The sequence below is a fragment of the Etheostoma spectabile genome, chromosome 3, assembly GCF_008692095.1.
Source record: "Etheostoma spectabile isolate EspeVRDwgs_2016 chromosome 3, UIUC_Espe_1.0, whole genome shotgun sequence".
Taxonomy (NCBI): domain Eukaryota; kingdom Metazoa; phylum Chordata; class Actinopteri; order Perciformes; family Percidae; genus Etheostoma; species Etheostoma spectabile.
The window spans coordinates 3056986-3071028 of NC_045735.1; the positions used below are offsets into that span (position 1 = coordinate 3056986).

Below are 14043 nucleotides of genomic sequence, written 5' to 3' on the forward strand. Positions count from 1 at the left end.
CAAAAAAAACCTGTATACCTGCAGATATCCATTCTGTTTACATAAACACACAACATAAAAAAAATGTATGTAAATACAAAATTGGGACCAATATACAGTATGTACTTGCATTAGGCACAGTACATACTGACATTTCTTGTGATTTGCTCTCTAGGGAACTAACTGATAAGATTTTCTTACTGGTGGCAAATGTGAAAATAGCGTCCAGCTTTAAAACAAATTTAGGCATTGAGTTCCGCAACGTTACTGAAAATGTGATGCCTTCGATATGTACCCCACTGTTTTCCGTTTTAAGTGAATGAAGAAAAACGAGCTTTGCCTTGCTGTTGCTTCAGTGCTGTCGGACGTCTCCCTCTCTAGCAGCGATGTGAGTGGCTCTAGCTGAGGAGGTCCAGCCTTAGCCCCCTTAAAAGGACGCTCAGCTACACTCTCGGTGCTTCGGCTTCAACAAGCGCGCCCTCCTCCACACGCAAACCCTCCCTCAGGGAGACAGAGGAAGTCTTTCCAAGACAGAGGTGGAAATGAATGTTACCTGCAGTCGGTATTTCTTAGCAGTTCTATACACAGATAGCAGATTAGATCTGGAAACTTTGCAGAAAACTGTATATTACAGTAGAGTTGGGCTTGTGACAAATGGTCAATACACATCTTCTCATCATACAAAGTAAATAATTACAAACAATATAATGGAAAATTACCCTCAGATACTCCTACACTGTTGGATGTCATCATGGTTAATCCATCCTAGGGTTTATTTTGTTCTCCCCTCCATCTACACAATGGTCAAACGTTGACCTGTTGAATTGCATTATGGTCTATTAGGGCTACTGTTACTGACAAGTGATTTCTGCGTCATCTGCAGTGGAAAAAAGGCTTTTCTTGAACTTTCACGGTGTGTAGAGAAAACACACCGTGAAAGTTCAAGAAAAGGCTTTTTTCCACTGGTTTTAACACAAATCATTGTTCAAACACCAGCTGAACAACCAGCATCCATAATGTAACATTCTGTTTGGCCAATGGGAAAAAGAAAGTAATAGACCCAGAAATGTGCTTTTTTTTTTTTAAATGGTGAAGTGTTTAAGGGTGTTTTTCCTTCATCAATAACCCTGACAAACCAGCTTTCTGATAGAATGTAAGAGACAAGGTTTGACCCGACAGCACCTGCTGGTGATCTACAGTACTTATATCTGAAAGGGAATACTTGCTGGAGGGGGTGGAGGTTTGGAGGGCGTGGGCTTGCGGGGGAAATATGGACAAAATTAAAGATGTTCAATAAAGCTGTGATCTCTCCAACAGCCCTGTTTCTCTCTACGCGTTCAGATCATTGACACCAAATGTGATGAGGGGATGTTTCACTGTTGTCCTGTTACTGCTTCACTGCGAAAACATTAAATCTTATATAATTGATCACAAAAGCCACATGCATTTTTCTGTTGTGTTCAAATCTTAAACTAGAACGTATTCACATATGTGGACACATACTCATGTACATTTGGTTTGGGGCTGTTTTCCAAGGTTTAGGCCTTTTTGTTTCAATTAATAGAACTCTTTAAGCTAGAGTATGGAGTGATATTTTAGACAATAGTGTTGTACCCTACCAACTTTGTGGCTACAGTTTAGGGAATGCCCATTCCTGTTTCAACAACACAATTCCCCAATGTGTCGGGTCTAACTGCATGATAGTGATAGTGATGAACAGAGAACACACTTCCTGGGACTGTGTTTGGGTATTTTAATGCAAGGCACCAGTAATGGCATCTTGATAACCGCCCTGCCATTGTTAGAAACCAAGCATTCACGCGGTCTCTCCTATATAAATGTTCATACTTCCCAGGGATAATTCTAGAACGAAAACAAATCACATAAGTCACGCCAATATTACAAAAAGATAAAAGTCTACATTTAAAATACATTATTTCTGAGTAGCTCCCCTTGTAGAGCGTGTTTCCACATACACAGACACATGTCATCCCCCCTCTGTCTCCCCTTTCATGTCTAAGCTGTCACTAATAAAGGCCTAAAATGCCAAACAATAAACAAAATAAATATTATATATTATAGAAAGGATTCTATATAAATATTACTACAAAAAAAGAATCATGCCAAAACTGCATACCTGCAATTGTAGAGACACTAAGCATTTTATAGGGTGTCTCTTGCACAAATAGTCTCTGTGCCTATTTAACACCACACAACAGCACACTCTAGTGTTGAAAGCTACATGGCAGCACTGCTGTACCCGCTAAGGTCCGTAAAGACAAAGGTTTCCCAGATTGGTATGAAAGAACTTAACTGGCCTGCACAGAGCTCGGACCTCAACCCCATGTTGATGGGGTTGATGATAATAATATATATGTGTGTGTGTATATACATTTTTGTTATAGCACTTTTCAAGTTACAAAGTGCTTTAGAATAATACAATAATTTAAATAAACTCCAAAACAACAAGACAATAAAACAAAATCCAAAACCAGAAGACAAGGTCAAACATTATATACATTTAATTTAGTTGAGAAAAAAAGATACATCCATAACATAAAAGTGAGTTTTAAGGAGAGAGTTTTTTTTTTAAAGAGCTCAGGGGTCCGGACGTGATACTTTTAGTAACAAGACTAGGCTTATGGGGAGCTAGCAGAGCACAGACGTAGAGTAGGCAGGAGCCGGGCAATATGGCTTTAAAAAAAGGCAAATATATCTTAAAATCAATTCTAAACATTATTGGTAACCAGTGAAGAATTGGTGTGATGTGGTCGCTTCTCTCAGAACGGGTTAAAAGCCTGGCAGCACAGTGTTGTAGAAGTAAAAGTCTTTGGATGTTTGACCTGCTGACACCAAACAAAGTGTGCGGCCAATAGTCAAGTCTGCATGGATGACCTTTACTAAATCTGCACATGAACGGTAAGTTCAGGAATAATTATAATGACCCCATCAGCCACACACATTCTCTTTATTTTCAGCAGAAAGTGTGCAGGCATAAAATATAGGCTACATTAAGGGAAGTGTTTATAAAAAATAAATAAAAGTCCCTTACAGATACAGGCTTTTTATTCAAGCTTCCTGTTCAATAGTGTTGGGATCTATGTGTACAATAGGTCTCTCCCTTGGGTCTTTGGTGGGATTTCATAAAGTAAATTACAGCAATCACAAATACTCTTACCCCCAACAAAAAACAAAAAAAACAAAAACATTTTCATACTTCTAACTGGCCTATTGACACAATTTAAACCATCTCAGAAAAGGTTTCAGTCTTTTCTCAGGTTTAAGAATAATTGGGCCCTGCCACTGTGTTCCCTGTGAATAACAAAAATAACATTCATATTCCCTTAAACAGTTCAACAGACCTATGAGGCTTCTTTTCCACATATATCTGAACGCCTACTGCCTGTTACAACACAGTCTTATATTAACAAGGGTAGGATAAGACGCTTTTTGTATCTCAGCAGCCATACAAAAAAATCAATCATGTTCACTAGTTTGAAAAGAGAAATCCCAATTTGTAACAGAAAGTAAGTGAGCAGTCAAATATTATTGCTGTCAGATGATTTCACTGCCATCTTATACCTCTAAATACACCGATTTACATGTGGCCCACTTCTCCCAAAGCAATGGCTGAATTGATTTTTCTTTGGACAAGACCAAAAGTGACCTGAGGCCATCTCTTCTATAAAGGTGGCGGAATAATGTCAGCGTTAGGACAATTTTTCTGACTGCTGAGTGGCTTTCACTTTTTTTTCTCTTCCGGCTCATCATTGGTGAGGTATTCGATGTGTGTCCATATACACCATATCTGCAGAGAAGCAGATGGGGTGTTTGGCTGTGAGACAGCTTTACATGAACCAATATAACATAACATAAATATGAGCAGGAATGATTTCTGTCAACATGGTGTCAATGATTATAACAGGTTATTTCTACCTCCGCTGATAGAGCCAGCAGGCGGCCTGCAGCCAGCAGCAGGGTCCCCGCAGCCTGGATCCAGGGAGGCAGATACAGCCAGTGGGACAGTAAGCCCCACTGACACCCATACAGCCACAGGGGGAGGCAGTGCAGCCCACTCACCACCCATGTGCCAAGAGGTGTCCGAAACCCTAACGGCACCGGATGCACATGACATGATGAGTTCAGATACAATCATGGAATTATTGATTCATCTTGAGCTGCACAACAACATCAACTTATTTCCAGTTCCGGACCGTACCGTTTGCCATGATGGCTTGTATGAAACGAGGGCTGGTGATGAAACTGTTCTTCCAATGGTCACCTCTGGCATTGTGGTTACACACAAACACGCACCACTCCAAGGCAGACACCAGCCAACCCCACTGTAATACAATCCAAATTTGATATCAGACACCAAGAAACATGTGTTACGTTGTAAATATGGTACAGTACTAGACTGGGTAAACCCCGCCCAGTTCCCAATTTTGCAATCTATTGAGCTTGGCTTGGTCTGGTGGTTGCCAGACTAGTACAGTACAAGACACCTGTGTGTTTGCACAGAGCGTTTAATCAGACATGCAAATAAGATTCATTCAGTCACAAGTAAATACAGCATGAGTATCAACCCTCCTGTTGTCTTCCCGTCAAAATTGAAAATCAACACTTTTATTGACACTTTTTATTGATTTCTTACATTTTTGTCCCTTTTTCAAACACTTTTGACGCTTTTTTTCAGTGTTTGTCACTTTCTTTTACATTTTCAACACTACGTAACACCAACTTATTAACTTTAGTTGTTATTTTTGGAATTTATGGTCAATAAACCTCATTTATAGAAAATGATACCTAATTTTTGTAAAAGCAGAGATTAGGAATTATTTAGACTAAAATTAGCGGTGTGTTGAATCAATCATGTTATTTTGGGTAATTACAATTGGGTAGTTAAAAAGAACATTGATACAGGAAAACGGGTCAATTTGACCCGAGGACAACATGAGGATTAAATAAATCTAGAGAGACAAGATTTAGACGGTACAGTGGATGTTCTGAAAAAACATCAATCTGGATGGACGGCAATTCATTTCCAGGATAATCGCCGGATGCTGTGGCGATGGGTGTTGCCATTTGAAGAATGATTGTAAAGATTTACAAAGAATATGGTTACGGCATTTACTGTCCAACTGGGACGTTCTGAGACTACTTGGCGGGGATTGCTATGGGAAAAAAACAACACAGCGACACAATAATAGGAGCAAGTTACGTTGAACCCTGTATCCAGCTAATTTATATAACTCCTGTTACTGTATTGTGTGAACAATCAACGTTTTCTTTTGGTCTTTGCAACCGGATCTACCAAGACAATTGTGATTGGCTTAAAAAAAAGGAAATCTGCGTTTTTTTTCCCTCCTATCCTGGAAAGTATCTGTGGAGGAGCCAGACCTTACTTCACAGTGCTGTGGAGATAGGTGTGGCAATGAGAGACTACAAAAACCAAGATGCAGAACAGTACAGGCTGCTTTTGCTGTAAAAAGGATTATCATGGATTACTTTCTTGGACTAACTACACTCCTTTGTACCAGCTGATCATCCCTTATTGTTTTCAGAAAAACACCGCATGTAATAACTGTGTGTGTGAATCAAAAAGCGAGGATCATTTGACAAGATTTCCTTTATGATAATGATATAGTAACATCTCAGCCTAATGTGAGCACTTAGTGGGTATACGGTTTGTGTTAAATGTTCTGCAAGCATCAGACCTTAAAGAGAAGGCTCCACAGCATGCCTCTGCCCAGGTTGTCCACCACTACATCCAGCCAGGCTCCAAACCTGGAGGTCTGCCCGAGCCTCCTCGCCAGCCAGCCGTCCACTCCTGCTCAGAAAACGTCACCACACATTGCAGACAGACCCCTAATGTCATGTGCACTCACAGCTATTCCTCCTGGCAAGGCATCTTTGGGATTTGAAACGGGACACAGCAATACCTAAGCTTCTGTTCTGCACTCATGCAGTATCATTATCAGCATTTCATCAATAACACCTTTCAGGTTGTCTATCTTTTATATGATAGGATAGGATGCAGCTTGATTGATTAAATACAGTCACAGGTGTCGGACTGGTGGGGAAGAGGGGACTGAGTATACAGGGCCAGCATGTAAGGAGGGCCCACAAAGACACTAGAACATGGGTCTCAAACTCGCGGCCCGGGGGCCAATTGCGGCTGGGATGATATTTTGTGGCCCCCTACTTGACATCAAAGTTAAGTGTTAGTGCGGCCGCGCGTTCGAAACGTTTTTCATTGGCTTGTCACTTATGGGCTACCGTAGTAGTTCCTGAAAGAGGCGTAACGGTTGTCAAGCTAGCTAAGTACTCTTAGCGGCAAATGCCGAGGTTTGACAATGTGATGTCTGTTGTGTGAAAATCACCAACCATATCAGATCTAGGGGCTTAAAGCACCGGCATTCCGCGCCCTGTTTGGAGGATCTAGTTGTTTTTTTGGAATACTTGATGCGGCCCAGCCAAACCCAGACTCTACTTCCAGCGGCCCCCAAGTAAGTTGAGTTTGAGACCCCTGCACTAGAATTTAAGCTTTAGTGCGTAACTTTTTGATATTATTGATAATCCATGACATTCGAGCCATTGCCAAATGAGTTGCTTCAAAGCGCGGTCACAGAAGGCTTGTATCATGTGGACGCGCCACAGTTTTGTTGTCATTACTAAGAATTCCTCACGGGGGCGGCAGAAACTACACTCTATAGCTTTAATGAATTCTGTGCCCTAGCGCTGCATACAGTAGCCTATATAGACAATTTTCACTTGTCATGGCAGACAAAGCACAGTTGTAATTACGTTTGGTACAGATCCTCGCAAACATCACATTATAATCATTTCAATTTTATTCAATGTTAATCATTTTCAATGAAAATGAAAACAATTCTTCCCTCCAATATCGTGAATCATATTGCGATTGCGATATGATATCGCAATATCAGTCAAAATATATCGCAATTAGATATTTTTCTCATATCGTGCAGCCCTAATGCACACATACATGACTGGCAGACATTATTATTGTTATTAGATACACCTGTGGTTTTCATTCTGTGAAACTGTATGTGTGTAATGTAGACATGTTCTATAGACATAGTGCCTACTGGAATGTATCAATGTAAAATATGATCCCACAGCAGCACCATTTCAAGATGATATGCAGTAGGCCAAAGCATCTCACCACAGGTCAGCAAGGTAAACAGATACATTACCATCCAGTGCTATGGAGACGGAGTAAAGAGACACAAAGACTGCTGGTGTCTTATAGGCAGCCCATGCAGCAAACACAAGGCCAATCCTAATGTATCCTGGAAGAGACAAATACATACATATACATATACACATAAATATATGCCAAGTGAATTCAGTGACAGCAGGCCTATTACGTTACCCACCTTAGTCATGGTCAGTTCAAATTAATTATGGGGTTTTTCTCATTACTGGGACATCTTTCAGCGTCAAAATCATATAGTGACATTCGCTAAGTACCTAAAGCCAAGATAATATTCTAATAAATTAATATATTGTCAGTCAAAGTGACGTGGGTTGCCAGCTGTCATGGCATGATGAACTGACCCTCGCACATAATAACACAAATGAAAAATACAGTTTCTTAAAAGTCTAATGTTTCTCACCGATAATGTTCGGCCACCACAGCAGAACTTGGAGTCCCATCTCCGATCAACTATGACTATGAGTGGTCCAGTAGCGCATGATCCCGGAAAATAATAATGCAACCTGCTTCATAAACCGACCTGTCTAGCTATTACTGTCTATGATCTAAACACACGTAGCTGTCGTACAGACATTTATATAGATATTTATTTATGCTTTCTTCCCTATAGTGTCAGAGTTATACTACTGTATACGGTCTGAGTCCACGAGCCTGGTTCTTCTTCTTCTTTAGTTCATTGGCGGGCTATAAACCAACATTAAGCTGTATGTCGCCACATACTGAGCTGGAGTGTAATATCATGACTTTAAATAATCAGAATCAGAATCATCTTCATTTGCCAGGTATGAGGACACATACGAAGAATTTCGCTTTGGATTATACATTGCTCACAATGTGCTTACTCATACAAAACAAACCATTTATAAACACTACAAATAGAAACAGTATCAGATTGAGGCAATAGTGCAATGAGGAGTGCAAAGTATGCAGGAGTAAATTATAACTATGATAGTTATTATTATTTTAATTATGGAGCATAGTTTAAAGGATGCTGGAATAAATAGTATTATGTTATTAAGTATTATTTTACAATATGAACAGTATGAACAGGTCTGAAATAGAGAATGATGAATAAGTAGAGGAACCAGTTAACAGTGCTGATTAGAGACAGTGTTGCTGGGTTATTGCACAGGAATTGAACCTGACACTGTGAGCCAGAAGTCAGCTGTTCATCAGAGAGATGGCTTGTGAAAAAGAAACTGTTCCTGAGTCAGTTGGTTTCGGCGTACAGTGCTCTGTACTGCCTACCAGAGGGGAGAAGCAGGAACAGGTTGTGTCTGGGGTGAGATGGGTCTGCAGTGATGTTTCCTGACTCTGGAAGGGTAGAAGTCATGAACGGAGGGCAGCTTGACACCAATGATCTTTGCTGCAATCGTAACTGCCCGTTGTGGTCTGCTCCTGTCCTTTTTGGTGACAGATCTAAACCAGACAGTGATGGACGTGCAGGACAGACTGGATGATGGCTGTGTAGAAGTGGATCAGCGGCTCCTTAGGCCGGTTGAGCTTCCTGAGCTGGAGCAGGAAGTACATCCTCTGCTGTTGGTGTCACTGTTGGGTTCCCACTTTAGGTCCCGGGACATAGTGAATCCCAGAAACCTGAAGGAATCCACAGTAGACACAGGGCTGTTGAGTATGGTGATGGGGGGGAAGAATAGGGTGGCTCCTCCGGAAGTCCACAATCATCTCCACAGTTTTGAGCATGGTTGTTCTGACTGCATCAGAGAGCCAGCTGATCAACCCCCCGTCTGTAGACTCATCACCGTCCCGGGGGAGGCTGATGACCGTGTAGTTGTCAGCGAACTTCAGGAGTTTAACAGATGGGTCTCCTGAGGTGCAGTCATTGGCGTAGAGGGAGAATGGCAGTGGGGAGAGCACACACCCCTGGGGGGCGCCAGTGCTAATAGTCCGTGTGCTGGATGTGATGTTCCTCAGCCTTACCTGCTGATTCCTGTCAGTCAGGAAGTTTGTGGTCCACTGACAGGTGGAGGCTGGCACAGTGAGCTGTGGGAGTTTGGTGCTGAGGATGTCCGGGATGATGGTGTTGAACGCCGAGCTGAAGTCCATGAACAGGATCCTTGCATATGCCCCTGGGGAGTCGAGGTGTTGCAGGATGTAATGCAGTCCCAAGTTGACTGCATCATCCACAGATTCATAGGATGATAGGTGACAGCGTGGGGGTGGGGCAAGGTGATTGTCTGAAGTGTGAGTTGATGAGTTGGTGGAATTTTGAAATCATTTATCATCTTAACTTTCCTTGGGAGGTCATGTTCAAAGTTCACGAGCCTGGTTGTGTGCTGTGTTCGCTTTCATGTTGTTCAGACTACCATGGTTCACAAAACTAGTTGACGTAGGCTGACAAAGTTGTTGCACAGTGCGAAAATAATTTGTGCCTTTATAAAAATGTAATTTAGTGCATTTATGTTGCAGACAATCATTTTATTTGTTTTTAAAATTTTGCCTGATCTTAATATGTAAGAATTGTTGGTTTGGTCTTCTGAATGGCTAACACATTAAGCATATCTTTTATGCAGACACCCTGAATAGATTCAGTATTATGGCCGACAGGCAGGCGATTGCAGCACGAGACAAAAAGATTTCATATGTCCTTCTTGTTTTTGTTTATTTTCATGCTCTCCATGTGTTTTTACTTTGGCACTTATCTGTTTTATCATGTAGCACTTTGGGATTTGAGTAAATATAAAGTGCATTAGAAATTAAATTTATTATTATTATTATTATTATTATTATTATTAGACAGAAATCTAACTACATCAATTTCCCATTATCACGTCACTTCCTGTCAACCGGCATGGGTTATACTGCCAAAGATGTATGTTGATCTCATAATATATCAGTTGCAATTTCCTTCTTTATAACTTTATGTTTTGAGCTTTGATGTCTGAATGTTTGTAAATTTATCAGTAAATAATAAAAAAATACTGTCAAAGTTTATATCCATTTTAGCCACAAGGTGATGCTACTCCCACTTCTTTACAACCTAGAATCCCCAGACAGGCACTAGTATTGACATCTTGGTATGACTGCGCATAATTAGTCAAATTGTATTTTTGTAATTTACAAGTAAGAAAAAAGAAGGGAAACACTTAACAAAGTTATTGAGGTTAAAATAAAACGTTTGTGTCTGCCACGGTGGTTGTGTTTACAAGCGTTTGAGGGAGCTGATCAACTGACCTGTAGAGTCAGATCATGTGACAGAATGGAGGCGTCGCTGAAAACATTCACTCGTTCACCACATACACACACCACCAGGAACCCATTTCACAATAAACGGATAAGGCGACAAACAATTTTGATCAACTCAGTGGACAACGTTTATTTTCCCACATCGCAATGAAATGAGGGGAGCATGGGGGCCAAAGAGTCGAGGATAGGATTCCTGTCGTATGACGAGGCCGTCAAGAGAGGTAAGCAGAAAAGCAACGGGCTAAATCCACATCAGTTGCGCTAGCTTAGCTAACTGTCAGGTTTTAGGCTAGCCCTTTAGATAGGAGGGCGTCCTGGCCACCCATTAAAATATAGCTACTGAAGTGGCTTTGGTTATTTGATAAAGTAAAACACCTGTTAAAAATAACATACGTCCTCTATGGAACCGCTAAGGTCCATTAGCCAATTTGGCATAAAACAATATCGGAAAGCCTCACGGAATTTAATTACGTCTAAACAAGTTTAACAATAGCTAAGACTGTATTTTCTGCTGTCGCCTTTCTACAAAATATACTATGTTTGGATGCAATAGGAAGCATTTCCGAGTAATTAAGACATACGTAATTTATAGCTGAACGTCGTTGTTTGAATTCCGTCCATCCCGAATTGGGTTATTCTTCTTAGCTAATATGAAAATATAGCTGACTGGTATTTTATGAGGCGTGTGCCTTCGCTGATAAGCAAGGTCATGTAAAAGTGACAGATGTTTGGACTGTTCTCGGCGTGACGTTCTGTCCATAGCTATTAAAGCGCTGATTGTGGGGCGAGTGTTTGCTAATCAGGAGGGATGGGCTGGCATTACAGTATGTGGCAAAACCGTTGTGCAGACAGACTTGATATGTGCTGACACTACAGTGTAACGCTTAGCCTAGCTCTTATCACCTTAGCTAGCTAGCTAACGTTAAGCTGTCAACATTAACCTCTGCTGCTACTAGCTAGCTTCGCGTTACTTGTCTAACGTTACTAGCTAGCTAGACAGTTGTTGTCAGTTAGCTAGCTAAGTGGCTACAGCTAACGCTATGTTCCCAGAGGAAAATGCCTCCAGGCTGTTTTTCTTAGGCTTTTTGAGAATAGCCATACGATATGGGCAACGTTATTGGAAGGGTTTTTGCTAGGCCAGTGGTTGGTTCTTGAGGGTATTCCAGGGGACCCCAGCAACAGGGCTGTGTATCGTTCATAATGTTTTTTGAACTGATACCAAGAATTTGTTACCGATTCCTGAAAGATACTTGTTTCAATACCAATTTTATTAAAATCCATTTTAACAAAGAAAAAAGACAACATTACGGCACACATGTTTTTTCAGCTCATTTACACCTATGTAATGCACAAGTCAAGTCTTTCAAAATACAACAACACACATATCTGTGCACAGAGTGTTTCCCAGCATGTCTCTACAAAGTGTAATTTTTGAGAGCCGTGACTACATCTTGGCACAAGCATGCTACATGCTTATTGGCTCATTGATGCTGATGACATTTATTCCTTAGGTATTGTATGACAAGACATTTTTTGATACTGTGGAGGCAATTTGGTCTGTGCCTAAAAGTATCTTCGGTAACTAGCTCTACCCAGCACCGTGGGGACTCATTTATTTTCACAATAATTCCATCAATAAGTAAAACAATGACAGAATGTATGACTAATGTGGTCATGGGTTTTATACACTTTCTGTAATAAAACATCTGAAAGCCAAAGTCCTATCATTTGGGGGACCTTTGGATGAAATCTTAACTAATTTGGCTCCATGGTCTTGGTCAGGTTTCTTCTTCTATATTGTACACACACAGGGCCAGATTGGGAGAATAATTCAGGCTGGGAATTTAACAACAGTCCAGGCCCACACATTCACAGCGTACTGTAACCTTTTCCTGTTTACTCTTATTAAGGCAATTCTAATGCTCAATTATGCCTAATAGATTATTGCAGGCATTCTTGGGTTGATGCCTTTTGTTACAGAGATTTAGTACAACATATAACAATTGTTGACCACCTAATAAAAATGGTCAAAAATACCACATCAAGACATTAAGGAACTCCACAGAAAAAAACATGCTGTGATTTGGTATTAAAAAAAAAACCTAGATTTGACAGATTTCTGTAAGAGTTTTTTCGGTGATTTGTTGGCAAGCAGTTCTGTTTTGAAAATAGCTCAGAACCCCCTTTTTGTCAGTATATCTAAGAAAGCAATTCATCCTCTGAATGCCCTGCGGTTATCATGGCGGTCACAACAGGTTACTTTATACAGGGAGGTCAAGTTTTACAGTAATGGATTTACTACTATGAAGTGGCTACAGTAACATCATCACACAGGAATGAAAGTCTCTCAGCTTTTCACTCACAACCAATTTATGAAACCCGAAGACTGTTTAGGGACCCCAGAATGCAAAAATATTCAAGCTTTAGCCTTAATGCCTCTTGTTTGTCTGTGTTTCTGTGTCTATTTTTTGTGATAAACTTTTTTATTTTATTTAAAGAGCCAAACGAAAGTGCAAAACATTGGTCCAGATGACAACACACTACACACGCCGAAGAAGGCACAGTGGACCTTTTCCACAGTCCTTCCTTGCAATCAAATGTTTCACTCTAAACAAAGAGGAAAGACAGGAATGAGGGAGACACAACAAACACAATAGCAAGAACGATGCCTGCAGCTCACAAACAAGACACACAGAAACAGACACAGACGAACACTAACAAGAGTCATTGACAGGGGGACCGGCACGAGACAAAAGGGACCAAACACACAGACAGAAGTGTGAAGGCCTCAGCCCAAATCTATAGCATGGATTTAAAGGATCCATCAATGCTGAGCCAAGTGTCCAAAGTCCTTCCCGGGGCTCCATGGAGCCATGGAGAGTTCCATATACACAACATCCAGAAAGGAAAGGGTCCAAGTACGAATAGACAAGTCATGAGGTGGTTCTCTTGGCCGCTGTAAATCCAGCAAAAATGGCATGTTTTTGAGTTTTAGAGAGCTGGAGGGCTGACAGATCACTCACAATCAAAACATTGACAGTTACCGGTGCAGTATCATTAATCAGGACAGATATTTGGGTTACAATATTGTGCCACAACTGACCAACAGGAGAGCAATCTCAGATCATGTGAAGATATGTACCTTGTGCTTTTATTGGGCAGAACTAGGGTTGGGTGCCTTTTGCTACCATTTTCGGACCAATGCTAGTCCCAATACTGGTACCTGAAATTCGGTTCCTGATACCCAACAATACTTTTTTGGTACTTTCCATTTCAGTTCAATTCCAAACCTATTTACTTAGAATATTATGTTATTTAATTAGAATATTTTACCCTGACAGAAATTAAACAAAAATAAAAATGAAACCCCTCCTTTTCTCCTCCAAACCCGTCCCTACAACCTATTAAATTGAATAATTTTTAATTTCTTATTCACTGTAACTTTTATTCCTGTATAATGATAAGCCTTTAGCCTGTTTTATCTTCATCATGACTGTTTTTAATTGCTCTGAAAGGGCAATTCAAAGTGCTTTATACAAAAAAAGTTAAAATTAATAATACAAATAAAAACAGTTGAAATGCAAGAATAAAAGTTACAGTGCAGTATAAGAAATTAA

General features: G+C 40.5%; 2 protein-coding genes across 9 annotated transcripts in view; one reads left to right on the plus strand and one right to left on the minus strand.

Annotated features, from left to right (window-relative positions):
• Positions 1-2741: 2741 nt before the first annotated feature.
• si:ch1073-145m9.1 (uncharacterized) lies at positions 2742-7884 on the minus strand. The gene is made up of 6 exons (XM_032508363.1): positions 7623-7884; positions 7200-7295; positions 5697-5809; positions 4199-4322; positions 3916-4088; positions 2742-3787 (listed from the first exon to the last, which is right to left on the minus strand). The coding sequence occupies exons 1-6, from the start codon at positions 7660-7662 to the stop codon at positions 3722-3724; spliced, it is 612 nt and encodes a 203-aa protein (XP_032364254.1). The 5' UTR covers positions 7663-7884; the 3' UTR covers positions 2742-3721.
• A 2529-nt stretch (positions 7885-10413) lies between these two features.
• usp32 (ubiquitin specific peptidase 32) overlaps positions 10414-14043 on the plus strand; it is a 59343-nt gene continuing 55713 nt past the window's right edge. For all 8 annotated transcript variants that reach the window (XM_032508290.1, XM_032508296.1, XM_032508313.1 and 5 more), the window contains exon 1: positions 10414-10647. In XM_032508290.1, coding sequence (XP_032364181.1) covers positions 10590-10647 — 58 coding nt within the window. In that variant the 5' untranslated portion in view covers positions 10414-10589. The remainder of the gene's footprint in view (positions 10648-14043) is intronic.